Source organism: Lycium barbarum, chromosome 7, assembly GCF_019175385.1.
Source record: "Lycium barbarum isolate Lr01 chromosome 7, ASM1917538v2, whole genome shotgun sequence".
NCBI lineage: Eukaryota > Viridiplantae > Streptophyta > Magnoliopsida > Solanales > Solanaceae > Lycium > Lycium barbarum.
Genome location: NC_083343.1, coordinates 27977878 through 27991876, shown reverse-complemented (window position 1 = coordinate 27991876; position 13999 = coordinate 27977878). Strand labels below are relative to the sequence as shown.

The window sequence follows — 13999 nt, the reverse complement described above, 5'->3', positions numbered from 1 at the left end:
TAGAGTCATAGCTCTTCAGTCTCCTATTTTTAGTTTTGATGTATATTTTATATTCTAGAAGAGGGTAACAGTAATCTTCAATAACTTGGGTTGAGCTTTACCTTGTTTTAATGCATTTTCAGGTTCCTCTGATTACGATAGTGAAGATATACCCATAGATGATGTGGATGGTATGGAGGATTTCAAAGAGATTGACCCAGAAGATGCTTAAGAAGGATTAATCTTAAGCTCAGATCTTGGTACTTATTTTTTGTTGGTTCCTTATAACAGTCATGATTAATTTCTGCCTGACAATAAATTTTTGTAAAAGGCTGTTCCCAAAGAATTGCCGCTATAAAGGGTAAATGAAAGCTGCGGTTTTAATGGGCAGCTTCACTTCACAGAATTGTTTTGACATTTGAAACGCTGCCCCTTTTCCGTTATTTTTGTCCATTTTTAGACCTTAGTATCTTTTACTTGCTCTCACCTTGCTATGCCGAACCTTCAATGGGTAGGTGGTGCTTAAGCCTTTGTGGGAGTTGATAACTAATTTCATCACCTTTGTCTGGATCACTAAATCTTTACTGGTATTTGAACTATTGCTGGTTTAATATCGATGGTGGAATGTTATGATTTTCTTATATTGGGCACAGCTGAATTGCATGTTCTCTTAAAGTTTTCCTAGGTTGTGCACAATATCTTAGTGTTAGGTGGAAGTTGTAGGTAACATCATCACATGAGAGGACATTCTTATAAATGTGCCCCTTGATTTTGCCAATATTAGCTGATGACTGTATTATGGTGAATCACAAAAGCCATCCCAATTCTTTTCGTGGAGAAAAGGTATGATCGTAAGAACTCATTTTGCCATGGATCCACTTGCAGAGATTGCTTGGCTTTAAAGATCGATGACTTTACCCAGCAAAAGGGACCGATATCTGTTTATCGTTGGCAGTGCTTCTGGGTCATCCACTGAACTCCAGGAAGGTATATAAATATATGAGTATTTCGGTTTTTTTTTTTTTGGCCAAACAGAAATTTTATTCAACCAAGTATAGCATTATGTACAATCAGCTCATTTGGACTCTAGAGCTAAATCTCAAACATAAATCGCTCTCTCAACATATTCTGCACTCATCCTCACTGCACAAGCCATCAGTAGCTCAATATGTGAGCTTCTTCATCTAGCAGCAGGGTGGGAGGCAGCTAACATGGGAAACAATTTAAACTATCTAATACTTGGGACCATTTAGGCTTGCATCTCCCCACAATATGTTGTTGCAGGGCTATCTCTTTGAGGATTTTGTGCTTGGTTTGCTGCTTCTGTTGAAATCCTCTATAGTTCCTCTTGGTCCAGATGTGGTATACAGTAGCAGCAAACAAAGTTCCTAGCACCAGGGTCTTTGGTTTACTGGGTCGGATGGTTGCCACAAGCCATTGCACTTCTCCAGACCATGATCCAACCTGTCTAGCTATGCCTATCCATGTGAGGAGAGACTGCCAGATGTATTTGGAATATTGGCATTCAAAGAACAGATGGTCATGCGTTTCCTCAGCATTAGTGGAGCATAACACACAATCAGGGTCAGCATGAATCCCCCACTTCCTGATCCTATCTACTGTAGATAGTCTCTTGTGCATAGTTAACCATAGAATAAATTGATGTCTAGGTATCATGCCTGGAGCCAGAATCAATTTCTTCCCAGATACTTTAGGGAACTGAGGTGTGAGTGATTTGTATATCGTCTGGATACTAAACTTTCCGGCTGATACAGCATTGTCTAAGTGTCCCAACCAATCCACCCCATCAGCCCACCACTTCCTTGCGTCAAATATTTTCCTAACCACCCAGCTAGCCTGCTTGGGGGTCGGAGTCTGCCCAAAATCATCACCTTTCACATAATAAGCATGAATCCATAGCACCCACAGTCTCTCTTTTTTCTTTGCAACAGCCCATAGCAATTTGCAGATAGCAGCTTTATTCCACAAGAAGAAATTCAGGATATTCAACCCACCAGAGTGGACTTGGGCTGACACATAGTGTCCCATGAGACCAGTGCTTTTCTAGAGTAATCTTTCCTACCAGTCCACAAGAAGTTTCTGCACACACTAGTTATTAGGGAGAGGATCTTTTTGGGCAATAGAAACCAGTGTTGTGAAAGGCGAGCGCCATCTCGCCTTTGGCGAGAGGCGTGGCGAGGCGAGGCTGCAGCGCCTTTTATGGCTGTGGCGAGCAGACCTTCAAAAGGCACCCCAAAGGCGCTAATGGCGCCAAGGCGAGGCGCCCAGTTATGGCGAGGCGAGATGCCTTTTTAAAAAAAAAAAAGCAATTAAAAGAAGTGGAGGACTTAAATGAAGTGGAGGACTTAAATGAAAATAGCAGCTAGGGTTTTTTTTTTGCCTCCTCCTCTCTTCTCCTTCAAGGTTTCAGGTACGTCTCTTTCTCCTTCTTTTTCTTCAGTTCTTCTTCTTTCTTCCTCCTGTATTTTCGACTTCTGCTTCTTCTTCTGTTCTTCTTCTTTCTTCTTTTTTTCCGGCCACCTCTGCATTTTTTTTTTCCTTCTTCTATTCTCTTCTTCTTTTTCTGTTTTTTCTCCTCTGTTTTTTTACCCTCTGTTTTTTTCTCCTCTGTTTTTTGCTCTGTTTTTTTCTCCTCTGTTTTTTTTTTCTCTGTTTGGACCAGTGAGGCAGTGGTACTCCGAGTCCGAGACCGAGGAGGAAGAAGATGAGGAGCAATATAATGTTGAGAATCTTGGATATCAAGAATTTGGAAATCTTGAAGATCTTGAATTTGAATAGACTTTTAGTATTGCACTGTTGCTTTAATTTTAGTGTTGCTTGTCTTGTCACTTATGAATTATTGAGTCATTGACTCATTTAAGTTCTAGACTTTTAGTATCTACTATCTACTTTTAATTTTTGAATTGAAATATTTGCTAATATGTTATTGCTAGTGAGATTTTGATTATTTACATATGCAATTAATATTTTAATTTTTTGGTATTTATTGGCGCCGCACTTCAAAAAGGCGAGTGCCTCGCCACGCGCCGCACAGGCGAGGCAGGCCCTCGTCGCCTTTTGTTGCCGCGCGCCGTCCAAAACACTAGTAGAAACACTTGGGCCCAGTAGGTTTGCATTTCAAACAACACACTCTTGATAAGTTGTACTCTGCCCCCATAGGATAGGAACTTTGAGGTCCAGCATTTTACTCTGGCTATGATCTTTTCCACTAGAGGTAGGCACTGGCTTATTGTCAATTTTCTAGATGACAGAGGAACACCCAAGTATTTAAATGGCAGGCTCCCTAGTGTGAAGTGGAAGTCATCTAGCATCTGGTCCCTAAGAACATCAGTGATCCCAGCCACATACAATGAACTCTTTTCCATGTTTGCTTTGAGCCCAGACACCTCTGAGAAGTGGTAGAACCTTTGTAGCATTGAGTGCAGGGACCCCATATCAGCTCGACACACCATATGTAGGTCATCTGCAAAGCAGATGTGCACCAAATTCAGCCGTGCACACCTGGGGTGGTATTTGAATTCAGGGGTATGTCTAAGTTGCTTCAAGGATCTGTGCAAGTATTCCATAGCCAAAACAAAGAGGTAAGGGGACATGGGGTCCCCTTGCCTTAACCCTCTCTTGGCAGGGAAACTTGGGGTTAGTCCACCATTAATCAACAAAGAGTACTGCACAGTACTAACACATGTCATAATCAGTTGGACCATCTTGTGAGGGAACCCATATTCTACCAGCACCATCTCAAGGAAAGCCCATTCAACAGAGTCATAGGCTTTTCTTATGTCTACTTTAACGGTGCATCTAGGAGAAACATGTTTTTGAGAATAGGACTTTATTAGTTCATGTGCAATGATCACATTGTCTAAAATATTCCTCCCTTCTATGAAAGCAGACTGGGATTGCCCCACTAACTTATCCACCACTGTCTTTAATCTTGCCGTAAGCACTTTTGAGATGAGTTTGTATAGGGTGGTGCAGCAGGCAATAGGCCTGTAGTCCTTGACATAATTGGGATTTGCCACCTTAGGCACAAGTGTAACAGTGGTGCTATTGAGTATTTCGGTTTGATGTATGCTTATACAGCCATTTAGTTTTACATGACTGAATCATAATTGAGTTCACCAATTATTGAAAGCAATTGTGTTCCAGTCCTGCTGAAAAGCCGTGTTATGGTTGGCTCTGATTGCTGTTACAGTATTATTGTACTGTGTGAATTATGATATTGTTGGTGGAAAAGTAAATTTGTTTGTATTTTAGCTAGGCATGTGGTAGAGGCTGGTGAGTTTAAGTTCAGGATAATTCTGGTCTTTGTAAAGATCAGACAACTAATGCCCTATGTCTTTAAATGAATGTATCATGAATCTGATGTTCAATAAATCTTAACTTTTGCTGATATGACATGCCAAGTAGAAAAGCATACACCCCCAGCCGCGAAGCATGACTACTGACGCCAAGCTATTAGAGCCAATTATGCTATTGGGCCTGCTGATGCCTGATGCTAAGTGATCAGCCTGTCCTCCTGCCAGAATTAAAAGTGGCTTTACGTTTCAACTTCACACCCTTGGAGATCAATGTAGATTCATAAGAGGGTTGTGAGTATGTTTAATACTCGCCTATTTTATTTGATTGCAGCCTAGGTGGATCTACTAGGGAGGGGCAACTAGTTTGTGGATGGATTAGCTAAAATGGGCAGCAGACTCGGTGAAACTGAAGACTTTTTGCTATTTGATTCCCCTCGTCTATGTGTATTCTACTATTTCAATCAGGACTTGAAAGGGCAAACTTTTCCATGGTTGTAAGTTGTAGCATGACGCAGTGACATTTATGGGTTAATATTCCATGGTTGATGTACCTAAGGGGTTGAACCATATCATACAAATTGAATATTTACCGAGTAAATACTAGGTATAAATTTTCTAAGGAAATAGATAAAGCATGCAAATAGTGAATAAATTCTAGATGCAAGTTTTCCCAAAGCATACTAAAAGTGCGTAAAGACCCCGACAAAGTAGCAAATAAGTACTTAAGCAAATGTAGAAAAATATTGTCACGATCCAAATCTGATACTTGAGCCGTAATCGGGCGTTTGACGAGTTTCTACCTAGTAGGTGTATGCTCTAAGCTAAACATGCGGAAAAATAAAGGAAGAATATACTCATAGTAGCACTACATCTAGATCAGTGCAGGAACAAAATACAAGTACCGAGTCTATCTATTAATTCCATTGTATGATTAAGTCATGAAACCATTAGTTTGAATATAAAATACGAGACGTAGCTCGGAAGATGTAACAAGTGTGCAAAGAAGAAGAGGTTGGTATGGTCTAATGGTGGCTCACCTCGATTAAACTAGATTTAAGAAAGATGAAACAATCAGGTATCGGCTACTTGGTCGTAGCTGTGGCTTCTGCACACATACAAACATCAATAAGCGTGAGTCCAAAAGGCTCAGCAAGATCATTAACATGCTCTCTCAGCTTACCCCTGGGGCAAGTCCTAGTAATGGACAAAAGCACATAAAACAATGTAAGTGCAAAAACAATACACAGATGAACTATATCTGATATCATGATATTCAACAAGTAAAGCATGAATATACTAAATTTGAAATTTGCTTACGGTATGGTACGTAATTGTCCATGTCTTACCCTATCTTCCGGAGTGAAGATTTCCACAATCCTACCTAAATTTTTATTACTCTAACAGCTATGTGTATCCGGATACCCCTTGGGGCTGGATGGAGTATGCTCATCTAAAGAGATGATAAAGTGGGGTAAACACCCATCACAATACCATCTTATATACGCATTTGTTGCGAGTATCTAATCAAGCGAAAGCACACTAAAGAACTCTTACAGTCATTCGCTAGACAACCGCAAACTATCCAATTCGAATCATGATTGTCAACTCAACGAACTAAATAGGTTAAATGCACATAGACATTATATATCATATGCTTTTCTGGAAAAACAAGTAGTCTAAGAGTTTAAGCCTTACTTATGGCAGTGAAACCTCACTTGAAATGCCAAATTTTGTTCAAAGAGCTCCAATGATCTCAATCTATTCAAATTCATCATTAACTGATCCAAATTAATCTAGATGACCTATTTGCATAATTTTACGATGCCTCGGGGTCAAAGTCAATTTGCGGTCAACTCAAACCAAGCCTTCGGATCAACTGTTCAGATTTCAAAATTGAATCCGTGAAAGCATTACTCATAAGCTAGGGAACCATTACAATAATCAAAAACTAATTTTGATATCGATTGCTAACCCAAATCGAGGAACTTTATAATTTAGAATTAGGGCTAAAGTGTCCATTTTATCCCTTAATTTCTACAAGTTCGCATGGGTAAAAAATTATGAAATTATATTATAGTCATTAGGGTAGTGTCAGGAATTCATACCTATATTTTAGGACGAAACTCCACCTTTTGGTTCCCTAAATAACGAGTAAAACTCGCCTCAAACTCCAAAAATTCGCTCAAAAACTGTTCTAAAATTTTGAAAATTGTATACACACACACAAAAAAAAAAATCGTCATCCCGGGATCCTCCTTTGCAATCATGGACAAAAGCGTTAACCCGAGCCTGACCTCGCTACTGTTCGTTTCTCACTCATTCTCTTCTAGATCACACATTAAAACTTAAAGTGAGAATCAGACTCCTTTGCTATGCAGTTTGATAGTTTTTATGGGAAGAAGTGGTCAAATGGTTACTTTTTGATCGTTAGTTAACATTTAACTACTGTTTCAAAATTATTCAATGTTTAGCCGACTATTAACATGAAGTAAAATTCCGACAAAAATAGCTCTGTCTAAAACACGATATGAAATCATGTCAAACTCTAGATACTATGCTGGAGTTCAAAAATCCTTAGAACTTGAAATGTGCAGTTCAAACTTTAATAAAAATTCATTGAGTTTGAATTATCTCCTTCTCGAATTCCAAAATATTGTCATGCACCATTTTGAAAATAACATGGAGATTCACTAGCACCAATTTTATAGAATTCACGAAGTTCCACTTGTACCATTTTTTGCATCATTCAAAACTCAAGAAATTTTTTCTAGAGTTCACTTACATCTTACACCATTTCGAACTCAAGAAAAATTTCATGAATGTAACCTATTAATGAATAAATTTCATGGGTGGTACCCAAAAAATAAATCCGTTCAAAATGTACAAAAAATAAAATAAAATAGAGGAACTTGATGGGTGAAAAGTGGAGAAAATAATGAGCTAATTTTATGTGTGATACCTGTATAAAAATGAATTAATAAAGGTTCAAACTCCGCATTTGAAATTCAAGTATCTTTCTGAACTTTCATGTTTTTATTATACAAAATTTTATTACTATTATTTAAAGAGTAAATCAGTTATCTTTCAGTTTGATTTCGAAATTTGTCTTTCGACTCAATTCAGCAGAACATTGGGTGTGTTCAGTATGGACTACGGAGGAAAACATCAAATATTTTCTCTAAAAAAATAAGTTTCTAAAAATGAGGAAATTTACTTTTCTAATGAAATTAGGCTCCCGTTTGGTCATAAGAATTATTCACTTTATTCCGGAATTTTTTTTTCACTTTTTTCCGGAATCAGCGTTTGGCCATTAGAATTCCGAATACAAACTTGAAGTTGTATTCCGCAATACCAAAAACTCAAAAAACTTGTTTTTTAAAAAAAAATCACTTTTTTCACTTTTTTACAACTACATTTCACCAAAAACTACAATTTCAAAAATTATGGCCAAACACAATTCCAACTCCAAAATTCCAAAAAAAAAATGTTTTTTTTTTGGTATCTATGGACAAACTGGGCCCTAGGCCTACAAAGCGGTTTGTTTTTTATTTTTGATAAAAAAAGATCTCGGATCAAGGTCTATCGACACAAAACCCATCGTCATAATATTTGTCTATATTATATATAAATGCTTTTAAGATAATATTATTTTGCTTACCTACTACCGAACACAAAAAAATAAGTAAGAACCCACTTAGAAAACATTTTTTCTTGGAACACACCCATTATCTCTCATGAATTTAAAATCTAATTCTGTTTTTGCCAATCTTTATTAAAAAAAAAAAAACAATTCCAAAAAAAAAAAAAAAAAAACTCTTCTTTTTGCACTAACGAAAAGTGGTTGGTTTGTTTTTCTTGTAGTGTGTGTTACCAACTTCCAATTCCAAATCCAAACACACACAGAATCTAACCAGAGAAAGAGAGATGGCTACTTGGGAACAAATTGAACTTTCAGAAAGGTCCTCTCTCTTTTTTTTTTTTTTTTTGACTTATATTACTAGTAGATTTATTCTTGATTCACTACGTAGCAATTTGGCCATTTGGGTTAGTGTCAAAATTGTTTTTTAATTATCATACTGAATTGGGGTTTTACTTTTTCTTTTAAAAAAGTAATTCTTGATTTTTGCAGATATCTGGTGTGTTGTATGTTTGAAGAAGCAGCATCTTTATCTTCCTCAATTATTGAGCAATTGGTTGAGAAAAATGGTAAAACTAATGAAGAAGACAATTGGGAGTTGTTGGAATCAGCTGGCATGGTTTTTGTGCAGTCCTCCAAAGAGCTTGGAAGGTACTCCTTTATCCCACTTCCATTCTTGTATCAGCTACTACTTATGCAAGTATTAGTAATTCAGGATTAGTTATGCACGTTTTAGTAATTCAGTTCCTTACCGGTAGGATTAGTATTTTTTTTAAAAATATTTTAGTATTCGCGTATGTCTTATTCTTAGTTTGCTATTACTACTTGTTGTCTCTTCTTCTTTAGTTTTCTTATTTTTCTGATGTTGTTACTATGTTTTCATGACTTGTTGTGTTTCTGCTTTACTTGAGCCAAGGGTCTATCGGAAACAACCTCTCTACCTGTCAAGGTAGGGGTAAGGTCTGCGTAGAATCTACCCTCCCAGACCCCACTTTGTTGGGTATGATGTTGTTGTTGTTGTTGTTGTTGGTTTAGTTAGTGATGTATTAGTTATTCCATCGTCTACCCCGCATAGAGTAAATACATAAATTGACTCATACTTATACATGTTTTATTTATGCGAGATTGTAAAACGATAACCAAACATTGTAGTTGGTGTGCTGAATTTTTATACAAAGCAACTAACAAGCTACCAAACATGGTATTAGCTATGCTAGTTTTAATACATGAACAACTCCCTTCCTAACCAGCAACCAAACGACTCCTTAGTGCAGTATCGGATAATTAAGATTTGTTTAAGACTTTTTAGAATAACATTGGCTTGAGCTTTAGGGCTAGATAACAATATTTCTTAGTTGGGTTAGTGAGTATGCGAGTTGAGCTCGAGGTGTTACGTGTTTAAAGGTGAACGTTGCTCCATTATTGGCTATTACAAACTGTACTGGCTGAGGAATTTGTTGGTCTCGAAATGGGTTGATTGATAGTCTTGGTGTGTTCAGTAGGAAGGAAAATGGTTTTCAGGAAAATAAGTGGGTTTCTTACTTATTTTCTTGTGTTCGGTACATAAGCAAGAAAAATTATCCTAAAAGCATTTGTATATAATCTAGACAAACACTATGGGAGGTGGGGGTGAGGGGTAGGGGTGTGGGGTGGTGGGCCACGGGGGTGGGGTGAGGATGAGCTGTGTTGGAGGGTGGTAGGATACGATTAATGTGGTATGCTACTTGTGGAACTTGTCTTCCCTACTTCTACTAGGGAAGTCATTTTCCTCATGAAAATGTTTTCCTAAAATTTTGACCAACCGAACATGGGAAAATTGAAAACATTTTCTGGAAAATGTTTTCCTCCATACCGGACACACTTATCAAACGTTGTTAGTAGATGGATATTGATTTTCTGTATTGATATTGCTTGGATGAATGAGTACCTCTGAAATGCCTTATATAGAGTTGCTCCGATGTATGTGTATTATTGGTCAGATGCGTGAACTGTTTTCTCATCTTTCTCTGTTTCTCGATGTGTTAATCCTGCTGCTTTCTTTCTTAGAAGAAATGCTTCAACTGTCCTTCAATTGTAACACTAATTTGGGTTTTATGTTTGACAGGACATCAGAAATACTGAAGCAGCTGGTACTGCTATTTGGTTCAGTCACTGCTATTCCTGCCCAAGTTTTCCTTACTGGGTACCTCATTTCTTGGACATGCTATTTCCACAATAATTGCACTTCTTCCTTTAGCACAGATGATCATCCTCGTGAATTTGATGTTTCAGTGTTTCACAACTTTGTGGTCGAGTGAGATGATTTCTTTTCCTTTTAATAAGGTTAGGCAGTCAGGTGTGAATTTGATTTTTTCCAACTCTTTGATCGAGTTAGATGATGTTTTATCCTTTTAAATAAGGTTGGTATACAGGTGTTAGAATACAACTTTATTTACCTTTTTCTATTTATGCTGCTATTCCTTATCATTCACCTTTCTCGTACTGGTTTCTATGACTGGATTTGTATGAATAGCATAAGGTATAAAAGTAACTTTAAAAATGGAGATCACACTCTTTCCTTGGACATGTTTCTTTTGTTTTTGAAATCCTGTATCTGAAATCATGTACTCCCCAATATCCCATGTATCCAACGTAAACGTAAACGGAAAAAAGTTCACGATCCTTCTTCCGAGCTTGATCTTCTTAGACTATTATCATTGCAAGGTTGCTCCTCATAACTTCCTTTTCCTTCAACATTTCTAGAAAAGCTCCCCCCTTTGATATAGAAATGATCCAAAACTTCTTCTTCAGGGTGTGTCTCCAGATACCAGATGGCCCTTCTGCTGAAGTTCAAGAAATTCTACAGGAATTCCTTAGAAAGTGGAAACATGTTGATGGAAAGTATTATACTGTTGCAAGCATGGAAGCTGATGTACCTAACATTGAAGAATTCAGCAATCAGATTTCCCTTGGCGTTGATAAGTACCTGCAAATTGTTGAGCTCTATGTGATAACCTTCTTGGGGAGGTTTATAGGAAATTTAGATCTTGCTATCTCTTGGGTTGAGAAAGCCGCTCTACCTGAGGAGAAGAGGCAGGTAAACAATAAGCTTTCTTGCTTCATTTAAGTAAATGATGGTCTCATGTGAATGCTTTGTTTCTTTTGTGCCCTTTTTCTGTGCCCCACTCCAATATTTGCTTGTGCAGGGCATCAATTGGAATTACTCTGTTGTTTTCCTTATAAGCTCTGTTTTTTGGAATCTATATTTTTGAGGTACTTAGCACTATGAGTTGAACTTTCTTGGTGAATTATGGTTGAATATATAGTCTGACAAGTCCTTATTTTGTGAGATTAAACTTTTTTGAAGGAGAAATATGCTTATAAAAGTTGTGCAACGATGTCTGACTGAGACACCTTTGATGTGTTTTGCTATGCTCTCTTAGTGCGATTGGTGGTTTAGCTGGTTCGTGACCGAGTAACTTATAGTTTGGGAACTTTTATTTCTGTGTATTCCAGGATCTTTTGAGGCGGTTGCATTCAATGAACACTTTAAAGCTTGGCAGTTCTTCGCAGTCCTCGGAATTACCGCTCCAAGTAGATGAATGTACAACTGATTCCACTGCCCTGATTGAAGAAACATCATGCAATGGAACAGCCAATATATTGGAACACAAAGACCAGTCTAAGGGGGAGAACACCACTAAACAATCACTTATGGAGTTATCTAGACGGAGAACTCCATTTTGGTGGTTTCGTACCATCACTTTGAAGTTCGGAAGCAGTCGCTTGGTTTTATCAAATGGAAGCATCTTTCTTGGTTTTCTGGCAGCACTTGTGTACTATATTCTGCGGAGAAAACAAGCCTCTTTATGGAGGTAATATAATCTTTCTGCCACTTCTCTGCTAGATAGAGAAGCATTTACTCTTATTATGATTTTCTTCATCTTATAGCTGTGGGAGGCACATATTTATCGTATAAAATCTACCAACTTTTCTCATGACCCATGGACAGTGTATAGGATAAAGCAGATTTAGTGCACAGCTTGTGCATTGAAGAAAATTTTTCCCTTAACAACTTAACTTGCATAATATTAGCACAGGATTTAGTGGACATATCAAATGCCCTTCATTATCTTGAAACAACTGAAAATGATTCTTGATCTTCCCATCTGTCTATGCCTTCGTGGACAGAGTTACTTGGCACCTGTTGGTGGTGGGAGGTTGCAAGTATTCCTTGGAATTAGTCGAGGTGCGTGCAAGCTGGACTGGACACCATACGAAAAAAGTAACAAGTAAACCTCATGCAAGCATGATGCAATTACGCCTCTCTAGCAGTAGCTACATGTTAAATCTGTGGGTCTATGATAATCTCATACCACAGTCAGAACTCACCTCTACCTGCCTTTTAAGTTTACTCAATGAATCAAAATCTCTAATGAGATTGTAGAATGCTGTGGAGATGTTCAGTTGGGATATTTCTGCAATCTTTTCTGGCATATTTAAGTTTGCAATTGCTAGGCTACGACATGCTTGACTTGCCTTATGTTAGGCATAAATTGTTTGTCAACTACGTGATAGCTGGGCCTATTGTCTCATTGACATTTATCCGTCTTGTATTACAGCGTTCTTAAGAGACAAGCTTCATCTACGAAGAAGGCTTTGGTTGACTTCTGGCAGCTTGCATTCTCGTATCAAGTGAACCCTCTTGCTGCTGTTCAACCACTCCCACCTGCAACGCGTGGAAGCCGGTGATGCACAATTTTGTTCCTCATAGTTGCTCAAAACAAGAGCTGTTACTTGTAGATAAATAAAAGATTACTGAAGAGATTGCTTCTATCATCTTAAATTGGAGTGGACCATCCAGCAATCTATTTATAATATAAAGCTAGGCATAGACAAGGTGATGTGGCACCTCTCTATGACCAGCATTTGCATTTATCTTTTTTCTCCCTTTTTTTGACATTTTTCTCATTTTTTTATTACATTTTTTGGTGTATTTCTGCTGCTAACCTAATGATTAATAATAAAAGCTGCACACAATAAATATAGCACTCAAGCCCAGATAACCTCTGCAATAAAGCCCACGATCATTGTTGCTCCTTTTTTCATTCTTTTCAATCAATTGCTGCATTTAAGGCCCATAAACAAAGCTTTAACTCTACGCCCTTTTTTTCCTTAATTAATTTTTATTTTTTTCCCTCTCTTATTTTAACAGAAATGTCTTTTCCTCTATCCCTTATTTAATTGGTTGTACACATTCCCTTCTCTTTAATTTTTGATTTTTTTCCTCTCTTATTTAACACTGACATATCTTTTTCACATTCCATCACATTTTGGGAAGCATCGTTAATTCAAGAAGCAACACTGATATTCAGTCTTGAAACATTTGTTTAAGTCTCTTCCAGATGCTTCTCATTCTTTCCCCTAATCTGGATGGTGGTTGATCTCATGAACATTTTAAAGAGAAGAAAAAAACAAATCTCCACTTGCCTTCTCGGTTGGAACAGTAGACCATATAATTGGTAAGGCTAATGTTACATTGTGCATGTCCGTCTTAACAGTCAAGTGAAATGTTACTTTTCATGTCTCTTAAATTTTACTAATTTGTAATTTACCTGTCAAGTGGAAGTACTTTTTCCTTTCTAATTTGTTCAGCTTCATCTTCACATGTTTTTATCTACATCTTTAGACACACATAATTCACATGGTTATTGATTTCTCTTCACGTTGGATGCCTGTAACAGTTCAACGACTACTTAAAGTGTTTGAAGTATGAATTATGAGTACGGAAAATGGCCTAAAATACCCTCGAACTATTGAAAATGGAGCAAAAATACCCTTCATCCACCTTTCAGCCCCCAAATACCCTTACCATCCACCTATTGGGTCTAAAATACCCCTATTGCTAACAGAATATTCTGGTCAAACACGTGTCATTTTTTTATTGGTTGACTTATAAAATTAATTAAATTAATTGACCAGATAACCCAGGTGCCCCCCACCCCCTTACCCCCCCCCCCCCCCGACCCCCCCTCCCCCGGTGAATTTTTTTTTTTTTTTGAAAAAAAAGTTGACATTTTTTTTT

The 13999-nt window shown here is 37.5% G+C and overlaps 3 protein-coding genes across 9 annotated transcripts in view; 2 read left to right on the top strand and 1 right to left on the bottom strand.

The window, feature by feature from the left end:
• LOC132603337 (lariat debranching enzyme-like) overlaps positions 1-4865 on the top strand; it is a 28944-nt gene extending 24079 nt beyond the window's left edge. For 3 of the 6 annotated variants that reach the window (XM_060316355.1, XM_060316351.1, XM_060316353.1), the window contains exons 10-12: positions 123-239; positions 865-966; positions 4630-4865. In XM_060316355.1, the coding sequence (XP_060172338.1) occupies positions 123-158 (36 nt within the window). In that variant the 3' untranslated portion in view covers positions 159-239; positions 865-966; positions 4630-4865. Of the gene's footprint in view, positions 1-122; positions 621-864; positions 967-4629 lie in introns of those variants that run through there. The other 3 variants (XM_060316357.1, XM_060316354.1, XM_060316356.1) reach the window with 2 other exon arrangements.
• LOC132601434 (uncharacterized) lies at positions 1186-2028 on the bottom strand. The gene has a single exon (XM_060314514.1). It carries the CDS (start codon positions 2026-2028, stop codon positions 1186-1188), a length of 843 nt encoding a protein of 280 aa, XP_060170497.1.
• Positions 4866-8058: 3193 nt separating the features above from the next.
• Positions 8059-12852, top strand: LOC132603336 (protein APEM9). 2 transcript variants are annotated; one of them, XM_060316349.1, is made up of 6 exons: positions 8059-8257; positions 8428-8586; positions 10040-10228; positions 10726-11011; positions 11431-11789; positions 12537-12852. In XM_060316349.1, exons 1-6 carry the CDS (start codon positions 8223-8225, stop codon positions 12664-12666), a joined length of 1158 nt encoding a protein of 385 aa, XP_060172332.1. In that variant the 5' UTR covers positions 8059-8222; the 3' UTR covers positions 12667-12852. The 2 variants fall into 2 exon arrangements, with proteins under 2 accessions (XP_060172332.1, XP_060172333.1); XM_060316350.1 differs by having other exon boundaries at positions 8068-8257; positions 10040-10117.
• The last annotated feature ends 1147 nt before the right edge of the window (positions 12853-13999 follow it).